This window comes from Rhineura floridana, chromosome 17, assembly GCF_030035675.1.
Source record: "Rhineura floridana isolate rRhiFlo1 chromosome 17, rRhiFlo1.hap2, whole genome shotgun sequence".
NCBI lineage: Eukaryota > Metazoa > Chordata > Lepidosauria > Squamata > Rhineuridae > Rhineura > Rhineura floridana.
In genome coordinates, this window is record NC_084496.1 from 21,369,155 (window position 1) to 21,388,297 (window position 19,143).

General features: G+C 43.6%; 1 protein-coding gene across 2 annotated transcripts in view; it reads right to left on the reverse strand.

The window, feature by feature from the left end:
• The window catches only part of LOC133372009 (myosin-16), an 86,440-nt gene that overhangs the window by 53,605 nt on the left and 13,692 nt on the right, over positions 1-19,143 (reverse strand). For both annotated transcript variants that reach the window (XM_061600174.1, XM_061600176.1), the window contains exons 5-17: positions 17,742-17,769; positions 15,793-15,889; positions 15,539-15,631; positions 15,040-15,103; positions 14,402-14,500; positions 13,836-13,939; positions 12,834-12,972; positions 11,649-11,917; positions 9,269-9,439; positions 7,577-7,756; positions 4,955-5,081; positions 3,821-3,882; positions 1,115-1,202 (exon numbers count right to left, since the gene is read on the reverse strand). In XM_061600174.1, the coding sequence (XP_061456158.1) occupies positions 1,115-1,202; positions 3,821-3,882; positions 4,955-5,081; positions 7,577-7,756; positions 9,269-9,439; positions 11,649-11,917; positions 12,834-12,972; positions 13,836-13,939; positions 14,402-14,500; positions 15,040-15,103; positions 15,539-15,631; positions 15,793-15,889; positions 17,742-17,769 (1,521 nt within the window). The remainder of the gene's footprint in view (positions 1-1,114; positions 1,203-3,820; positions 3,883-4,954; positions 5,082-7,576; positions 7,757-9,268; positions 9,440-11,648; positions 11,918-12,833; positions 12,973-13,835; positions 13,940-14,401; positions 14,501-15,039; positions 15,104-15,538; positions 15,632-15,792; positions 15,890-17,741; positions 17,770-19,143) is intronic.

Below are 19,143 nucleotides of genomic sequence, written 5' to 3' on the forward strand. Positions count from 1 at the left end.
GTGTTGGAATCCTGTCCCCTCTTTTCAGCACCAGGTTAAGACTTTCCTCTTCACCTGAACACTGGATGGAATTTGAAAAGTTTCTAACGTTAAATGTAAGTTGCCTAGAGACTGCCCTGTGTTGTTGTTTCTGTCATAATTATATTTTATTCATTTATATACTGCTTACATTAAAATACACACACCCGTAATTAAAACACATCCATAACTAATACACACAATAAAACAATCCCATTAAAATATTAGGTGATAACAAATTAAAGAGTAATAATAAAATATATGCATCCATAGTTAAAATACACAATAAAAACAATAAAACATTAAAAGTTTAGGTGACTAACAACAACAACAATAATAATAGCCCCAGGTCAGGATGTGAAAAGATAGCTGTAGGGCTGGATTCACCTTTAAGCTAAACATTCTACAGAGCAGGACTCCAGATCATTTGGTCTACCTGTTATGAGTTGAGTTGAGTTCCCCCCGAACATAAAAAGTGTGTATTTCTGGTTCTACCCGCTTTGGTCTTGGAACCTAGCAGGGCTCAATTCCAGTTCACCCTCTTCTGTGTCCACCTTTCGATGTCCATAACAAATGGGCAGAATAGTTACTGGGCACACAGCTTCGCAAGTGGGATTTTCCTACATGAAGTGTAATGCTGGCTTTAAATATATATATATAAATGATTCTCTCTCTCTCTCTTTTTGTCTCTGCAGAAAAGCTGACCCTCTTGACCACAGCAAAAATGACAACTGCTAAATATTGGGGGGGGGATTCTATTTTGTCTGAATGTTTGGGGCTTTTTTTGGAATTTGAGGGGCTGCTGCTAAGCATATGTTAACTTCTTATATCCATGCGAGAGAGGATATAACACATGATAATAGGTTCATTGAAAAATGGGAGTGATTTAAAAAAATATTTTCTGGAATGAAAGATTTGAAGATGCAAAACCTTATTAATTCTTTTCTCTGGTTTAGAACTAGTCACTTCCCTCCTCTTCCTTTTATTTGTTTTTAACACTGTGTTGAATGAGTATTTAATCAACCTTTTTGGTATACCTTTTCTATGTTTGCAACTGGGAAAAAAATAAACAAAGAAGGAAAGCTAACCCACATACCGGATTGCTTGAACTCATTGGGAATGATGCAGCGCACAAAATGTGGGGATGTGCTGTGCAAGGTGGCCATCAACTTGTTCAGCTGCTCCTGAAAGAGGAGAAGTGGATGGAATGGGAGATGGGTGTTGAACAAAATATAGTCATGGACTTATTAAAGCTGCTCTGCTGTCAGGAACAGTCCATGGAGTGGTGCACTGAGTCACCCAGCATGTAGGGATCTCTCCAAGAACACTCCTTGTATAGGGCTGAAACTGCCACCCCCTGTTCAGAAATTCAGGAAACAGAACCCAGAACTTCAGTGTGGACCCTCACATACTTATAAAACATCCATTAAACACTTTTAAAACAGTGTCATGGTTCAGCCCGGCCCAGACTGGGAACCTTGGGTCTCCTTGGAAGAAGAGTGGAGGGACAGGTGGTTCAGGACCACGCAGCAGATTTCTGCATTGCCAACAACCCTGAAGAGGTCTCAGATCCAGACATCCCACTCCCAGGACTGTAGGTCTTCACATCAGTAGCTGGATTTCTTGACACACACCCAATGCCCACGAGCAAAGAAGACTGTGGGTTGTATCCAACTAAGTCCTACTCAAAACAGACTCATTGAAATTCATGCACCTGTGTTAGTTATGTCCATGAATTTCAGTGGGTCTATTCTGAGTAGGAATAGTGTTGAAGACAACCTTGTAAATCAGGCAAGAGCATCAGGGCTCCTGGCAAAGTGCCCGGGCTGATTACACATGACTCTACTCAAAAGGAGCATGTAAGCACTAGATCAAGGCCTGGCAGAGAGCCAGGAAGAACCATATATTGGGACCTCCAGCTCCAATATAAGCAGTGATATGGGGTGGTAGTCAGTGCTAGAGTAGGTGTAGGCCTATTGAAGGATAGATAAATAGATAGATATGACTAACTTTGGTTCATTAATTTTAATTACAGCCAAAGGTTGTATTCAACTAAGTCCTATTCAGAGAAGACCCACTGAAATTAATAAACCTAGGTTAGTCATAAATATTAACTTCAATGGGTCTGCTCTGAGTAGGACTTTTTTGAACACAGCCTCTAGTTCACCACTGAAGCAACAGCTATTTTAGAACTCCATGCTCCAGTGCAAGGCCTTCCTGAACTGGGAAATGGATGCAAGGGAATTCTCTGCATCAAGGGAACATTCCCCAGCCCCACAAAGAATAGAACATTGCCTTGGCCAGAACAGTCTCCTCTGTTGACTCTTGGCTCCTTATTCCTCGCTTCTGACTCCTGGTCAGCCCAGCTCTGATATCCACATATTATGCATTTCCTACATAGGAAAACACTTTTTTGTTGTGATCTGCATGAAAGTTGCATATATATCAGCCTGTGTGGAGAGCAAGTTGGGAGACTATGAGTCCCATCCCAACACTATGTCTAGATTTCACTCTGTTCACATGTGCTGAGAAGCAGTGATTGGGCCTCACTTCCCAGCTCATGTATATCACTCTACAGTAAAATTAATCCATTGACAATTGGCCTATGGGAGAGGTTCTCAAACTGTGGACCATGGACTCCCAGTGGCCTTCAAGCTTCATTCAGGTGGTCCATGGCATGTCCACATTAAATATACATATTTATTTTTAATTGTGTTTTTATTGCTTCTTTTATTTATTATATTATATTTTATTGTATTGCAATTTGAACTCCATAGAATGCAAATTATAATACAATTACAATATATAGGAATTTTTAAAGCAATAAAAAGACAATTAAAAAACCCACAACACCTAGCACAGTGCATTACAAGTGCTGCAACAGGCAGAAAAATCATTAAGTGGTCCACCAAGACCATCAGCAATTTTCAAGTGGTCCATGGGCGAAAATGTTTGGGAATCACTGGCCTATGGGATGTTCTACACCAGTCATTCTTAACCTGCTGCCCTCCTGATGTTGCTGGACTACATCCCTGTCCTCTGGTTGTGCTGGCTGGGGCTTGGGATGGGGAGAAATGTGATTCACTTCACATTTAAAGGGGAACGTACCTAAGCCGCAGTTTCCAATACAACACACAAACGGAAACGCACTCATTCTTTGAAATGTGCAGTTCTCTGAATTTTGCAATGCAGTTCCCCAGTCAAGTAACGTGTACAAAAAACAGTCAAGTAACGTGTACAAAAATGCGTATACTTGGGGAAAGTGTGCATATATCAGTGCAAATAACATACAAATACTATTGCATTAGGAAAATTACTTTGCCAACAAGTAATTTTAGGCAAAATTGCATACAAAAATGTGTATATTAGGAGACATTTGAAATACAATATTGATGAGTTTTCATGAGGACTTTTAAAAAAAAAATCACAAACTGACATGCAAACGTGGAGTACTGAACTTAAGAATGGAAAAATGAGAAAATGAGAGAAAAGCAAATGGACGGATTCACTCATCCCTAGCTGGGGCTGACGGGAATTGTAGTCCATCAACATCTGAAGGGTCACATGTTTCCCCATACCTGTCCTTGGAAGACCTTTGCTTTGCACTAAGTTCCTTTGTTGTAGCTCAGGTGTGGGGGACCTCCAGATGTTGCTGCCCATGCTTGCTGGGGCAGATGGGAGTTGTAGTTCCGTAACATCACATCTGGAGGGCCAAAGGTTCCCCGCACCTGTTGCAGCCCTTCACTGTGGTCTACACTTGCTGAGGACATAGATGGATGTTCCCTTTCTGGGTAAGACTTACCCTATAGAAGTTTGACACAGTCATAAAGGAGGATCCTCTTTTCTGCTTCTTGGATCCTGACGCTGAGGACAATATTGAAATGCAGATGCTTCAGATGTGTACTGAAATAAATGCACTTACATACACACAAAGCCCAAATGCCTTCCCTTTTCACATTTTAACGTTTGCAGAAACAATGTAAGCAATGATGTTCCCAGAGGGGTTTTGGCCATGTGCCTTTGCAAACACACACACACACACACACACACAGTTTCATAGGTATGTAGCTCCTTTTTAAAACTGCTGAGCCATGGACTTGTAATGGCAATAGACTATTAGGTGGGGAGTACTTGGAGGCCAGGCCTGGCAACCAAGAGGTCTTCTGTATCTTTAAAAGTTGTACAGGGAGAATTCCACCTTCTGGTTTTTCCCATTACAGGGTTGCAAGAACACCTGCACTTGGCTGACTTTCTCTTCTCCTAAAGATACAGGATCAGTCTCAGGCCATGAACCTGGCAACCCTAGTGGGGAGGCAGGTTTTCAAGTTGACAGAAGCCAGACATTTATCTGTCAGGGAAGGCCAAGGGCTGTAGTTCAGTGACAGAGCATCTGTTTTGTATTCAGTTTCAGTCCCCCGCATCTCCAGGTAGGGCTGGGAGAGACTTATGTGTGAAACCTGGGAAAGCTGCTGCCAGTCAGTGTAGACAATACTAAACTAGATGGACCAATGATCTGACAATATAAGGCAGCTTCCTATTTTCCTATCTGGCCAACTGGCAGACATTCAGTGCCACAAGGGAGTACTCTGGTTTCTCTTTCACCCTGTGCTGGACAGGATTCTTACTCTAAAACATAAGAGCATCCTAGAGAGCTGCTTGAACATTTCATTGTTCAAATAAAGCAAGGATCAGGCTTGATTGAATTAGGTTGCATTGCACTCCACAGTTTGTAGCGGATTGAACATTGCACCAGGGCGACGTGAATGAAAATTCCTTCTCTGCCACGAAGTTCAATGAATGTCTCATGCTCTCTCACCTTAGCTCTACCTGACAGGGTTGCTGTGAGCAGGAGACAGGATAACCTCTACATATACAGACTGAAGTTCTTTGCTGGGGAAGGGTTGGGCTAGAAATGTGATCAGACAGGTTTGCCTACCTGCGGCCTCTTCTTCTTTAAAGAGAGTGCAGAGCAAGGGCATTCCAGACTTCTGAAACAAGCCCACTACTGTTTCATTCAGAGGGTCCTTGTTTTTCTCCAGCCACCCAGTGATATTGTAACCCACCTGGGGTGAGAAAGAAACACAAAACAGATAATGGCGCACAGAAATTGCAAGAGCCCATTACTGCAACACCTAGTGCAGGGTTCCCTGATCTAGTGCTCTCCAGATGTTGGATTAATATTAATATTAATATTCATCATCATCCTGCTGTTCTTCCTAAAGAAGCCCTGGGTGGCACATAAGAGATAAAACAACCAAATTGTCTAAAAACAAATGAAAACAATTCCAGTACAGATACATACTGGGAAAGAGATCTATTTTAAAAAGCTTGTTGGAAGAGCAAGGTCTTCAGTAGGTGTCAAAAAGACAGCAGAGACAAAGCTTGTTTAATATTTAACAGGAGGAAATTCTAAAGGGTAGGTGCCACCACACTAAAGGCCCAATGCCTACATTGTGTAGAACGGGACCTCCTGATAAGATGGTATCTGCAGAAGCCCTTCTTCCGCAAAGTGCAGTGATCAATTGCAAGTTAAAAAAAACCCCTTCATCTCTGACTATTGGCTCATGCAGATGGGGCTGATGGGAGTTGGAGTCCAGGAATGTCTCAAGGGCACCAGGCTGGGGAAGACAGACGTATGGCACTTCCAGACTGTTGCTATTTTTGAGTGGGATTCAATCACATACCGGCAAATTCAGGTTGTGCAATGCAAGCTGATTGGGAGCTTTTATGCAACAAATCCACTTCCCCAAAAGATCAAACCTTTTGCAATAAGGAAAGTGGCAGGAAAATGCAGTGGAAAGTGTGGGAGACCACTTGCTTTGATGCAACAACATCTAACCTCCCTACAAATAAATCAGAATAAATGCTCATTAAAGAGCCAACATAATCTAATCTCCCTGCAAACAAATCAACAAACAGGTCATCTGGAAGTGCCCCTAGTCAATAAATGCAGCAATGGAGAATGATAGATAAAAATTTGCTCTGGACTGTGAATCAGAGACATGTCAAAGGAGTTAAGAGAGGTTACAGTGGGGGGGGGACCCTCAGCAGTTTCATGATCCACACCCTGCGGAGCAGTCTGGGCTCTGACTCCAGTGGAGGCTGTGGGGCAGTGAATCCACTCCAGGTTTTAGTCTGAACTTTCAAGGAGCTGTCCAAGGTGGTCAGCACTGCCCCACTAACATAGGAACTACCCACTTCCACTGGATTTGCTTGTAGGAAGGGTTAGGGTTTGGGTTCCAACGTATTCCCCTGTCACTTTTCTTATCGCAAAAAGTACCATCTTTCAGGACTGAATTAGTCAAGAGGAGGAGAGATGTTAGTCTCTGGGCCAGAGGACTGCCCCTTCCACTCCTCAGGGAAGAGGTGAAGCCTGGGAGGGATGAAATGTTCCTGGAAGAATAAAAGGCTTAGGTTCAATCACTACTTACTAGCCTGGAGCTCTCCATGGTGTTAAATCTGTAAGTCTGCCTTGCAAAGGTAATATCATTTATTTAGCCTTATTTAAAGCACATGGCTTCCTCCAAAGAATCCTGGGATCTCTGGTTTGTTAGGGGTGCTGGGAATTGTAGCTCTGTGAAGGATAAACTACAGTTCCCAAAATTCTTTAGGGAAAGCCATGTCTTTTAAATGTACTTTAAATGTACGGTATGGACGTGACATACGTGTCCCATCCAGGGTTGTCCCTCTCTATTCCATGTATAGAATCTGGCCAGACTGACAACTAAATCTCATTTCAACATTGGCCATTGGACCACATCCTCTTCAGGACAGCAAGCTAGCTTGCAGTATGCAGGTGTGGCTGCTTAACCTATACACGTCTGTCCTCCATCAGCTGGCTGCTGCTCCTCACCCTCCAGCATCCACTGCCTGAGATAGCCACCTCACTCTGCCTAATGGCAGGGCCGGCCTTTGGCCCATTGCTCCCTGTGGGATTATTGTCAAAGTCAGGACAAAACAGCCAACTCCTGCAGGGAGGAGGAGTTATTATTAAAAGCATTTTTATCTTGCTCTTCAGCCCAAAGCAGGCTCCCAAAGCAGCTTACACATATCAGTGATAAGACCATCCCTGCCTTCAGGTTATCAATATAACAAGCATGTCACTAAAGGAAAAGGGACTGGGAGGGAGAAGAGGAAAAAAGCAAGCTCAGGCTTTAACTCTTCATTCTAGAGATCTTGTAGTGCAAGGATGAGGAACCTGTGGCCAGATGTTGCTGGACTACAATTCCCTGACCTTTGTCCATGCTGGCTAGGGCTGATGAGAGTTTGACAATATCTGGAGGGCCACAGGTTCCCCACCTCTGTTGTAGTGAATAGCAGGAATGGCAAAATTTGGAGAGGAGGAGCCAAACAGGTGCTGGGTTTTCATCAAAGTCGATGGAGAGGCCCTGCAGTCCTGTCTCTCTCCTTTTCCTGCAGCCTGATGGAACATCTGCTGTAGATGACACTTAAGGGATCGGAACCGGTCTCTTAGCAGAGCCAATGGAATGGCAGTTAGGGAGAGTTATGCCTCTCTGCACACTCTCAAAGTCAGACTCCACCCCTGCTTTGTACTCACCGTGCCAGCATAATGCACCAGCTCAAAGTGGGCTTCGGGCCCTTTGCTTTTACCTCCTTTAGGCTTCAAGAAGTTGGGAGACTTGCCCAAATGATTATCGTAGAGGGCAGCCTTGAAAGTAGCATCAGTTGCCTTAGGGAACACACACTGCTCTTCAAGAATGGAGAAGATGCCCATGGGCTGGAGAAAGAGAAACAGAACGGAGAGAGGAGCCAGTGAGAAAACACACACACACAAACGCAACAATTTTAAAGTGGTAATACTTGTCATGCAGTACTTGCAAAGTCAGAAAATAAAATTCATATAGGATAGGATTTTTAAAAACAGGAGAAAAAATACAGCAGTTCAAACTTGTATTTCTGCCAAATGAGGCAAAAAGGGTGTGGAGCCATTTCCCTAAACGGCTTGAGGGAATGGCCCTCAGAGCTGAAAAAGGCTCCCTACCTCCTGATTTAGGCCTGTTCCTCAGCAGCAGAGCTGAGGATTCTGGTCACAAACAGGAGAGGCAGAAGCAGGAGACACAGTTTTAATGCTCCCTTATGTGGGGAGGAGGAAATACCCACAAGTCCAAAACATGCTCAGGAGAATCTTTATAAAAACTTGTCTTCCCCCATCTGCCATCTGAAGTGGAACAGTCTGTGCCACCACCTTCAGGGCTCTACCACCTCATTCTGATGCCTAAAAAGGCATCCCTGAGAGGGGGCTGAATGAATCCACAGGCCCATCACGAACCCCGTAGATCACTGTACAACCATCTGCACAAACGCTTTGAGGAGAGAGTGGTTCTGTCCCCTATCCCCAGCGTAGTAGACCTCACTTTACATTGTTGAGGAACTGCCAATTTTACATGGTCCCAGTGCAAGATAAAAACAAGGGCTAAGGGCTCCTCCAAACTGGTATCTTTTTGCCGGTGTATTCTGCAACATGTCAGTAATATTTATATACCGCAGTAATAGTGGGTTAGTGATGGATTTATACTGGACCATCCACACATCATCCTGCTTTATTAGTTGTTCTGTGATGTGTCCTCAATGTTAATTGCATTATTGCCTTCTGGAGGGGCACTCTTGCACTACAGGGCAACAAAAACTAAACCGGAACATTTCTGATACGAAAAGTTACATGATTTCAGCAAAAAGCTATTGACATGCACTGATTGGAAACAAAAGAGTAGGCCCACCAGTGGTGGCTGGTGCCCATTGGGACTGAAGGCAGGGAGCCCAACTGTAGGTGGAGCCAGAGCCAATGACAGGCAGAGATAGAGCCAGTGACAGGTGGAGCCACCGAATTGCAGGTTTTGTCCCATCCTCCTCCTTGCTGAGTTCTACAAGGGCAACACTGAGGAGGAGGAAGCTGACAGCCAGTGCCACTCCCTGGACTGGTCGTAAGTAAGAAGGCAGGCAGGTGGGAGCTGGCTAAGAGCACACTGGGGCTGATGAGACAGTGCCCATTTGCCCTAATGGACCAGCCTCCACTGTTGTCCAACCAAAACCTTTTTGCAGGCACAAACAGTATCAAAAGCAGGATCACATATAACTGCCCCAATACCATCATGCCCACAAATCATCATGAATGCGCAATAAAAAGGACTTCTAGAGGGGTCGATAGTAAGGAACTGCCTGGATAACTCTTTCTCAGAGGGCTAAAGCCATCAGAGATCTTTCACACTGCTGGCTGTAGAGGGAGGTTCACCTTTTCCAGTAGGTCAATGCAAGCCTGCAGATCCAGACCAAAGTCAATGAAAACCCACTCGATGCCTTCTCGCTTGTATTCTTCTTGCTCCAGCACAAACATGTGGTGGTTGAAGAACTGCTGCAGCTTCTCGTTGGTGAAGTTGATGCAGAGCTGCTCAAAGCTGTTGAACTGCAGAAGGAATCGAAATGGCACGGTTTACTTGGGCGTTTTGAAGGTGTGCTAAGTTAATGCTCCAAATGCAGCAAAAATAGTTACCACTACTACATCAGGGTTGGGGAACCTCTGGCCCTCCAGATGTTGCTGAACTACAACTCCCATCAGACCCAGCCAGCATGGCCAATTGGCCAGAGATGATGGAGTCTGGCAGCATCTGGAAGACCAAAGGTTCCCCAGCCCTGTTATAAATGGAGACTATCTAGCACTCTAAGATTAAAGGATATATCTTCAGGATGCAATATAAAAATCACAAAACCACCATTATTAGTAAAATAATGAACGCAGGAAAACAGCAGAATAGAGAAGCAACATTAAAAGGCCCTAAGTTTAATCCTTGCCATCTCCAGTTAAAAAAGGATCAGGTAGCCAGCAGGGATGGAAGGGTCAGTCCATTTCAGTTCCCTCTGCTTCTCATTTGCCCCATCTTAAACTCAGTTCTCCACATTACTGCAGAAATGGACAATTTTTTAAAAAAAAATCTTCATGAAAATTCATCAGCATTTTTGTGCACATGTACATATTTTTGGTAGCAACGTCCCTTAATATAATGCATTTTATATGTTATTTTCACTAATGCATTCATTTTTATGCAGACTTGCCCTTCATATATGCATTTTTGTACACGTTGTTTGATTGAAGAACTGCACTGCAAAATTCAGATAACAGCGAATTTTGAAGGATGCCCCTTTCGGTTCTCATATTGTTTTGGAAAATGTGAATTTGATAGATTTTTCTCTAAATGCTAACTTGAGATGAATGTCTCCCCTATCCCTAGTAGCCAGTGTTGGGGTAGTCCTGGAACCATCATTGTCACTACACAGCTTTCATCTGCTTCAGCTGGTAAAGCGGTTGCCACCATTCCTGGATAGGGAAAACTTGACCACTATCGTCCACGCACTGGTAACCTCAAGACTGGATTGCTGCAATGTGCTCTATGTGGGGCTGCCCTTGGGTATGGTCCAGAGGTTTCAGCTAGTAAAAGGTCTGCAGCTAGACTGGTGATAGGAAACAGACTGCTGCCAACACGTGACTCTGGTGTTAAAAGACCTGCACTGGCTTCCCGTCTGCTATCGGGCCAGGTGCAAGATTCTTGTATGAGTGTACAAAGCCCTGAACAACAGGCCCAGGATACTTTAAGGTTATCCTGTATGTCCCAAGCCAATCACTAAGATCTTCTGGGGGAGCACTATGAGTTGTCCTCCACGGACCAGAACCTCGACTCATGTCAATGAGGAATCATACCCTCAGTGTAGTGGCCGACTCTATTTTCCATTTCTATCCCACCTTTCCTCCAAAGAGCTCAAGGTGACGTACAAACATGGCTCTTCTCCTGCCAATTTACCCCTCCCAATTTTATCCTCACAACAACCCTGTGAGATAGGTTAGACTGAGAGACAGTGAGCTTCATAGCTGAGCAGGGATTTGAACCCTGGTGTCCCAGGTTCCAGTCTGACACTCTAACCGCTACACCACACTGGCACTCTGTGGAACACCCTTCCACTAGAAAATAGGCAGGCACCATCCCTGCTCAGTTTCAGATGCCTGGTTAAAACTGTTTTATTCCAGGAGGCTTTTGCACCATGAGTGCTGTTCTGATGGCTTAATCTCAGGTGTTTAATTTACTTTTTAAATTTTGCACATTGTACTTCTTTTTGTAAGCCACTTTGAGATCCAGATGCAGTGAAAAGCAGGGTATACATATTTAAAAATGAATAAATGAATGGGAAAGGTATCTGCACCTGGGACTCTGAAGAGCTACTGTCAGTGAGTAAAAAGTACAGGACCAGGTGAATAAATCTAGTCTGACCTGGTGTAAGGCAGCTTCCTATGTTCCTGAAACCCAACAATATGTTGGGAATACCCCAAGGTTGGCAGAAGTACAGAACAATCTTTAGAAAAACAATCTGAGGGTGGGGGAGACCCCCCAAAACAGCACAATCAAGATGGCACGCTCAGTGAGCATGGAATGCCAAAGGTATGCTGGGATGAAAAAGGAAGATGGTCGGGAAGGGAAGAGGAATGGAATGGAATGGAGTATCCTGAAAGGGCATGTCTAACTGGATGGGAAGAAATGAACAGAAGAATCCACACTGCAACATTTTGTCGCTGATCCCCCCTTGTAAACCCTCTATTACGGAAGTGGTTCATGGCTTTCCCGTACCTCAAAGATTTCAAACCCAGCAATATCCAGCACCCCAATGAAGAACTGCTTCTGCGCCTTGGTGTCCAGGGTCTTGTTGATCCTGACGACTAGCCACTTGAACATCTTGTCATAGACGGCTTTGCCCAGAGCACCGACAGAGTTGTGGCACTGGTCCATGTTTTGCCCTTTCTGCACAAACTCATTGCCCACTTTCACCCGGGGCCTGGTGATGCCCTTCTGGAGGTCCCCAGAGTTGAGACACATGAGGTGGGCGACTTTGTCAGCCACTGCCAAAAAGACCAAAAGTGAAGTTTAATAAGATGGGTGGGCAAACCATTAGTGATAACAGTGCTGTCACCTGCTTACTGTTTCTAGGCAAGGAAACAGCAACCATCTCCACAAGTCCTCCTAGACAGCCATTGTAGAAAGGACACTAAGAGCACAGTCTTATCCATATCTATTCAGGAACAAGGGCCACCGAGTTCAATGGAACTTACTCCAAGTTTAAGTGTGTATAGTTGCCTTCCCCAACCTGGCACCCTTCAGATGGTATTGGATTCCAACTCCTATCAGCCCCAGCCCACATGGGGAGTCCCTGGAAGACAACTCAGAAACTTCAATAGGTCCAAAATGCAATGGCCAGATTACTGGCTGGGGTTCCTTTTAAAACTCATATAACATGGTTGCATTGGTTGCCAGTTCGTTTCCGGGCCCAATTCAAAGTGCTCACCTTAGTGTTTAAAGCCCTAAACGACTTAGGTCCCAAATATCTGAGAGACTGCCTCCTTCCCTACAGACCCTGTTGGATGTTAAGATCAGCAAAGGAGGCCCTTTTGGTAGTTCCACCACCCTCAGAAGTTCAGGGGATGGTGGCCTGCCCCTGTGGCAGCCCCTGAATTGTGGAATTCCCTACCCACAGAGGTGCATCTGACACCTATGCTGTACAGTTTTCGGCAAATGCTAAAGATGCACCCTGGAGAGTGCACTGCAGTAATCCAGTTTGGAAGTTACCAGAGCATGAGTACCATGTCCAAGCTATGTGTGGCCCTTGAGATGTTGAACTCAAACTCCCATCAGTCCCAGTCACTGCCAATGGTCAGAAATGTTGGGACTTGAAGTCCAGCAACAACAGGAAGCCCAGACGTTCCCCATTCCCAATTTAGAGAACTGCTCAGTTTCTACCAGTTCTCCCCACTCCCTTACCCTCAGTGGTGTCCACATCTGCCTGTTCCTCTCTTGGCTTCTGCTTGAATTTCATATTGCCAAAGTGCATGATGCCTCCGGTGAGCTTGTACACGCTAATCTTCTCTTCATGGCTGAAGCCCAGGACGTCAAAGGCCGTCTGGCAGGGAGGAGAAGGGCATTGTATCCTCATTTCCAAAACTTACATAGTGCTTTTCAATAGACGTCAGAGCAGATTACAACTCCACCTCCTCCAATTAAATATTAAAGCCACCAACTAAAACAAATTATTAAAAAATTAACCATAGAAACAGCAGACTAAAACAGCTGAAGCACCAAGTGGTTAAGCTTGCAGATATTATTAAAGTGAAGTAAGGAGGGAAGGTGACGTATACATATACTTCAAGCCTAGAAAGACAAATACCCACCAACTATTATGCAATGATTTGATGATCTCAGTGCCCTTGCTACATTTCAGCGCACTCTCTGAAACACGAACTTTGCCGGGATACATATTTGGACATTTGGATGGCATATGTTCATCTATAGGTGTAAACTAAGACAACATGCCCAAGCTGGGATGGAAGGTCTGACAATGTTGGTTCTCTCACTTTCTCATTTTTCTCCACATTTTTACAGCAATTTGCAATTTTTTAAAAAAGAAAATCCTTATGAAAATTCATCTGCATTTTGGTGTGAATTTCTCCTATTTCTATACAGTTTTGACTAATGCACACATTTCTGCAAGCAATGTCCCTTAATATGATGCATTTGGGGTATGTTATTTTTCATAAATCTGTGCATTTTTATGCACACTTTACCCTAGTATATGCATTTTTGTACACATTCCTTGGCTTGAGAACTGCCTTGTAAAATTTGGAGATGTGCGAATTTTGAAGGACGGCTGGGCTTTAGTTCACAAAACAGCAGCTTTGATCAGTTTGCTTTTAAATGCAAACTGAACTGAATCTCTCCCCCATCCCTATGCCTGAGATGCAACAGGTTCCGCCTTTGCCAACTTACATCTGTGAGAAGCAGTTCTTCTTTGTCGTCCATGTTGTCGACAGTAGTTACACCTTGGCTTGTCCAATGGTATTCCTTAGCATCAGGCACACAAAGCAAAGCCTCTATTGCAAAAAAGAAATGTGAGAATGTGAAAGATGTTATCCTTTCCAAAAGCATGAGAAGAGCTCTGCTGAATTAGTCCAGCTATCTAGTCCAGCATTCTGTTCCCACAGGGGCCAACCAAATGTCAATGGGAGCCCCCAGGGAGGACATGAGCACAACAACAACATCTTGTTCATGATCCCCAGTAATTGCTGGGGGCATCCTGCCTAGAAATAGTACATTGCCATCATGAGGAGGACTAGTAGCCACTGATAGCCTTATCCTCCATAGGTTTGTCAAATCCCCATCCAACTGGGGGTCCTTCCAGACAGGGGCTTAATGTTGCAACCTGCACTGTAATATGGACAGTTTGCTCAGTGAAGTGTTACCAGGACTTTTCTCTCTGGACACCAACCATGTTATTTAAGTGACTCAGCTAACACCTTCCCCTCTCACAAACACACAGATGGAAAGTGCCATACCAACAAGTTCTGGCTTCCTGTTGGAGAGGAGCTGGTAGAAGATGTGATAACCCCTTTCAGCAGGTTGCTGAGAAATGACCCGAGATTTCTCTAGGAGATCTGGAACAGAAAGTAAACCCATGCTTGAGCTGAGTTGTTGTAGAAATCAGCTCTGTTACTTTGCAATGCCTTACTGGAGTTGCCATGCTGAGCATACTCCACAACAAACAAGATTAAAATTCTGAGTTCAGGAAATCCAAATCTTGGATCAAGAAAAACTCACAGATTCAACCTGAGCAGATCTGTGTAATTCTGCCTTATTTACACCGCCCTGAGAGCTTGTTGCTATAGGGCGGTTTAAAAGTGCAATTAAAATAAAAATTTATTCTGCAACTGCTTTTTAGGACTGTCACCCAATTTTTTTTTTAAACCAGAGTTTAAAAAACTCTGGTCAATTACTCAAATTTGTTTCCATCAATTTATTGATTACTTAATTGATTAAATCTGCATACATTTGCATATGACTAATCAACTTTTTTTAAACACACACACACACTGCTTCATTAGTCACATTACTGCCAAATACCACCTAAAATGGATTTTGCAGTTGAGATTTGGGGTCCTTTCATCGTAGAACCTGGCCCAACGTGGATACTTACAGCTCTCAATGTCAGCTCCAGCCAGTTTCCCTGTGCTACCAAAGTGAATTCGGATGAATTTGCCCTAGAAAGGAGAACAAGAAGCAGGCCTTTTGATCAAGACTACAATATCTTCACATGGGGAAGACTGAATCATGCAGGTACATGGATGGTGCCCTAACGGGATTTTTCAGTAGTGGCGCCCACCTAGTGGAACACCCTTCCAGTTGAGACCCATCAAGCCCCAAGACTATATGTCAGCCTTCCCCAACCTGGTGCCCTCCTGAGGTTTTGGACTACAACTGCTATCAGCCCCAGCCAGCAAAGATCAAAAGATTTCATCTCGTCTGATAAGGCTTCGGATACAAGCACCTTCAATGGAGACGGTTGAGAGACTTCAAGTGATAAGTCATTTCTTTAAGAAATAGCAAGGGAGACATATGCATCTGTGAATCAGTGTGTAATGAGGAAACAAGGGTATTGACTGATGTACAATATATGTTCAGAATCTGATACTTACAAAGCGGGAGGAATTGTTGTTTCTAGTTGTTTTGGCATTTCCAAAGGCTTCCAGGACAGGGTTAGCCTGGATGATTTGATCTTCCAGGGACCCCTGCCCAAGACAAATAAACAAACATATAGAATTAAATCATGGACCATTTCTCAACAGCTGATGCTGAACACATTCTTCTGGACAACTCCAGCAGGGGCCTGAATTTCAGGACAACAATCCCCAGTTCATTTTACACAGACACACAAAAACCCTATGCTTACCTTTGTTTCAATAGAAACCTTGCCAGTACCACCAATGTTGGCAAAGTACTGAATGACTTTCTTTGTGTTTTCAGTCTTGCCAGCTCCGGATTCTCCGCTACAGGTAAAAAAGGAGATGGAGGAGAGCATCAGGATCACACCATTGAAAAGAACCCGGAGGTTTTTAACTCCAACCCCCTACTGCAAGGGAGGGTCATTTACACATGAGATAGACCTGATCAGAGCTTGGAAAAGTTACTTTTTTGAACTACAACTCCCATCAGCCCCAGCCAGCATGGCCACTGGATTGAGCTGATGGGAGTTGTAGTTCAAAAAAGTAACTTTTCCAAGCTCTGGACCTGATAGAGTTTCTTGGGGAAGACAGGGCACAGAGATGCCATTTTAGTTCCATCTCTCAAGTGTAAGTCTCTGAATACCGGCAAGATCTATTCCCTCACTCCTAAACAACTTTCAGAGCTTAAATCTAGCTGCTCTGCCATTTACTCCAGTTGCCTACAGCTCTCCACCTTAGTGGAAAGGTATGTGTGCCAGGTGAGTTGAAGAAGATGGCTTGCAAAATGTGTGTGTGTGTGTGTGTGTGTGTGTGTGTGTGTGTGTGAGAGAGAGAGAGAGAGAGAGAGAGAGAGAGAGAGAGAGAGAGCTTTATGCGTACCCCAATTTCCAAATGGTGGGAGATTTCAGGGGTCCCACTCCCAGTGCATATCTTGAGTTTGGCTTCGTAGAATGAAGGTCACTGGAGAGACTTAATGCATTTCTGTGATATTTGGCAGAGCTTGGAAAAGTTACTTTTTTGAACTACAACTCCCATCAGCCCAATCCAGTGGCCATGCTAGCTGGGGCTGATGGGAGTTGTAGTTCAAAAAAATAACTTTTCCAAGTTCTGATATTAGGTTTATTTACACATATATTCAGGGTGAGCATAAGACTGCACTGAAGGCTTACAGCATTAACACTCCAAGAGACCTTGCTCCCATGAGGTTCCTGTGGGGCTCCCCAAAGCCACAGCACTGGGTTCATCGGAGAGGGTAACGTAAACCTCTGTCTCTCTCCAGTTCCAGAACCAATCCCAAGACTGCTTGGCTTTGTTCACTTTCTCTCACACAAACCTTGATGACATCACCTCCAGCCAGCCAGAGGACAGTGGGAAGGAAGACATGTCTCCTTCAGCTCACCTTCCAGAAGGATCTTCAGTTAATTTCTTTGGCAACATTTTGGCACAAGCTTATATAGCAACGCAGATACTTAACAGACCTGGCTAGGCTACAAAGAAACCAGTTTGACTCTTTTAGCAGTCCCCTTTGTGGCAGAAATCCCATCTTACAGCTATAAAATCACAGGCTTGGAGGGGACCCCCCCCAAAAAAAGAATTAGTCCAACCTCAAATATTACTATAGCCCAAGTTAGCTTAAGGACTGTCTAATTTTATACAAAACTGACTTATAAGTTAAGAACCTGTTTGGAGGACTTGTTTTGTGTGTCCCCAGAGTCTGATGCATGATAAGCAATGAAAGGGGCAGGGCCTTCTCTGTGCTAGCACCAATGTTGTAGGACTCCCTTACTAGAAAAGTTCACCTTGCTCCTTACTTGCAGTACTTTCAGGCAGCAAGCTCCCTTCTGGAGAGGTTTTATGGTACTCCAATAGGTTTCTATGAGGATGGACTGCCATCAATTGGAATCTTAGCTGTGACCTTGTATTAATTTGGTTGGGTTCTAGATGATGTGTTCATTTTGTTTTTGGTATGCAGTATAAGCTGCCTCGTAGATTTTAAATCCAAGTCGACTCAATAACAACAACAACATTTATCATTCATTTTATATAATAAAAAGTCTCAAAACAAAATAAAATACAACACATAAAAGCAATTTAAAACAATGACAGTACCAAATACATAAAGTGCTTATCCAGCAACATATAACAAGTGATAAACAAATAAAATGTATGCACTTACGTGATCAGCATAGACTGATTTTCACGTTCTGTAGAGGAAAAACAGGACAACACAGCTAGTGTTTATAAAGGGTCTTAAAATCTCTACTAATTTACAGCTCTGTAGTAGCTCTTGTTAGAATGGATTGATCTGTCAATTTCCGTTCTCTCTGGGTTGAGTTGGAACAGCTCATATATCTATATCTATCTTATCTGTCCCCCTCTAGAATGCACACCGTAACATGGTGAGAGGGTTTGAAAGCGTTGAAGAAGCTGACAGCAATGCCGTCAGGAGTCTAGACCAAGAGGCTAGATTCCTAGCAGGGTCACCCAAGGCGGAATGGTCAAAGCTGAGACACCAGACTAAGATGCATCCAAACTCAGAGGAAGGCAATGGTAAACCACCTCTGAATACCTCTTACCACAAAAACCCTATGAACAGAGTATCCAAAATGCAACACGAGATAGTGCTAGAAGATGAGACTCCCAGGTCAGAAGGCACTCAATGAGCTACTGGGGAAGAACAAAGGACAAGTACAAGTAGCGCTGTGACTAATGACGCAGCTGGGTCAAAGTTGAAAGGAAGCCCAGAGGCTGATGCACACAGATGCGAAAGGAGAGTCCAGAATTGTACGAAGCACACAATAGGAACACGGAATGTGAGAAGCATGAACCAGAGAAAGTTAGAAATTGTCAAGCAAGAAATGGAACATATCAACATTACAATACTTGGCATGAGTGAATTAAAATGGACGGGAATAGGACATTTTCAATCAGGCAACTATAAAATATTTTATGGAGGAAATGAGAAATTAAGAAGAAATGGGGTTGCTTTAATAGTAAGAGCTGACGTAGCAAAAGCAATTAGGAGCTATAATGCAAGGTCTGAGCAAGTGATATCAATGAGATTAAATGGGAAACCTGTTAACATAACCATCATCCAAGTCTACGTTCCAACATCAAACGCAGAAGAAGAATTGGAGAGATTTTACGCAGAAGTACAGGAGGAAATTGATCACACACCAAAACAAGATATGATGATAATCATGGAGGACTGGAATGTAAAAGTAGGGAACAGAGAAGAACTAGGAATTGTGGGGAAATGGGGCTTAGGTGACAGAAATGAAGCAGGAGAAGGACTTACTGAATTCTGTGAAGTCAATGATTTGTTTTTTGCCAACACATTTTTTGAGCAACCAAAAAGACAACTGTACACGTGGACATCACCAGATGGTCAATATAGAAATCAAATTGATTATATAATTGGTAACAGAAGATGGAGAAGTTCCATACTTTCTGCGAAAACAAGACCAGGAGCAGACTGTGGTACAGATCATGAACCGGTCGTATCGAAAATCAGAGCAAAGCTAAAGAAGAACAACAAAGCAATCATAACTCCAAAATACAATTTAAATAACATCCCA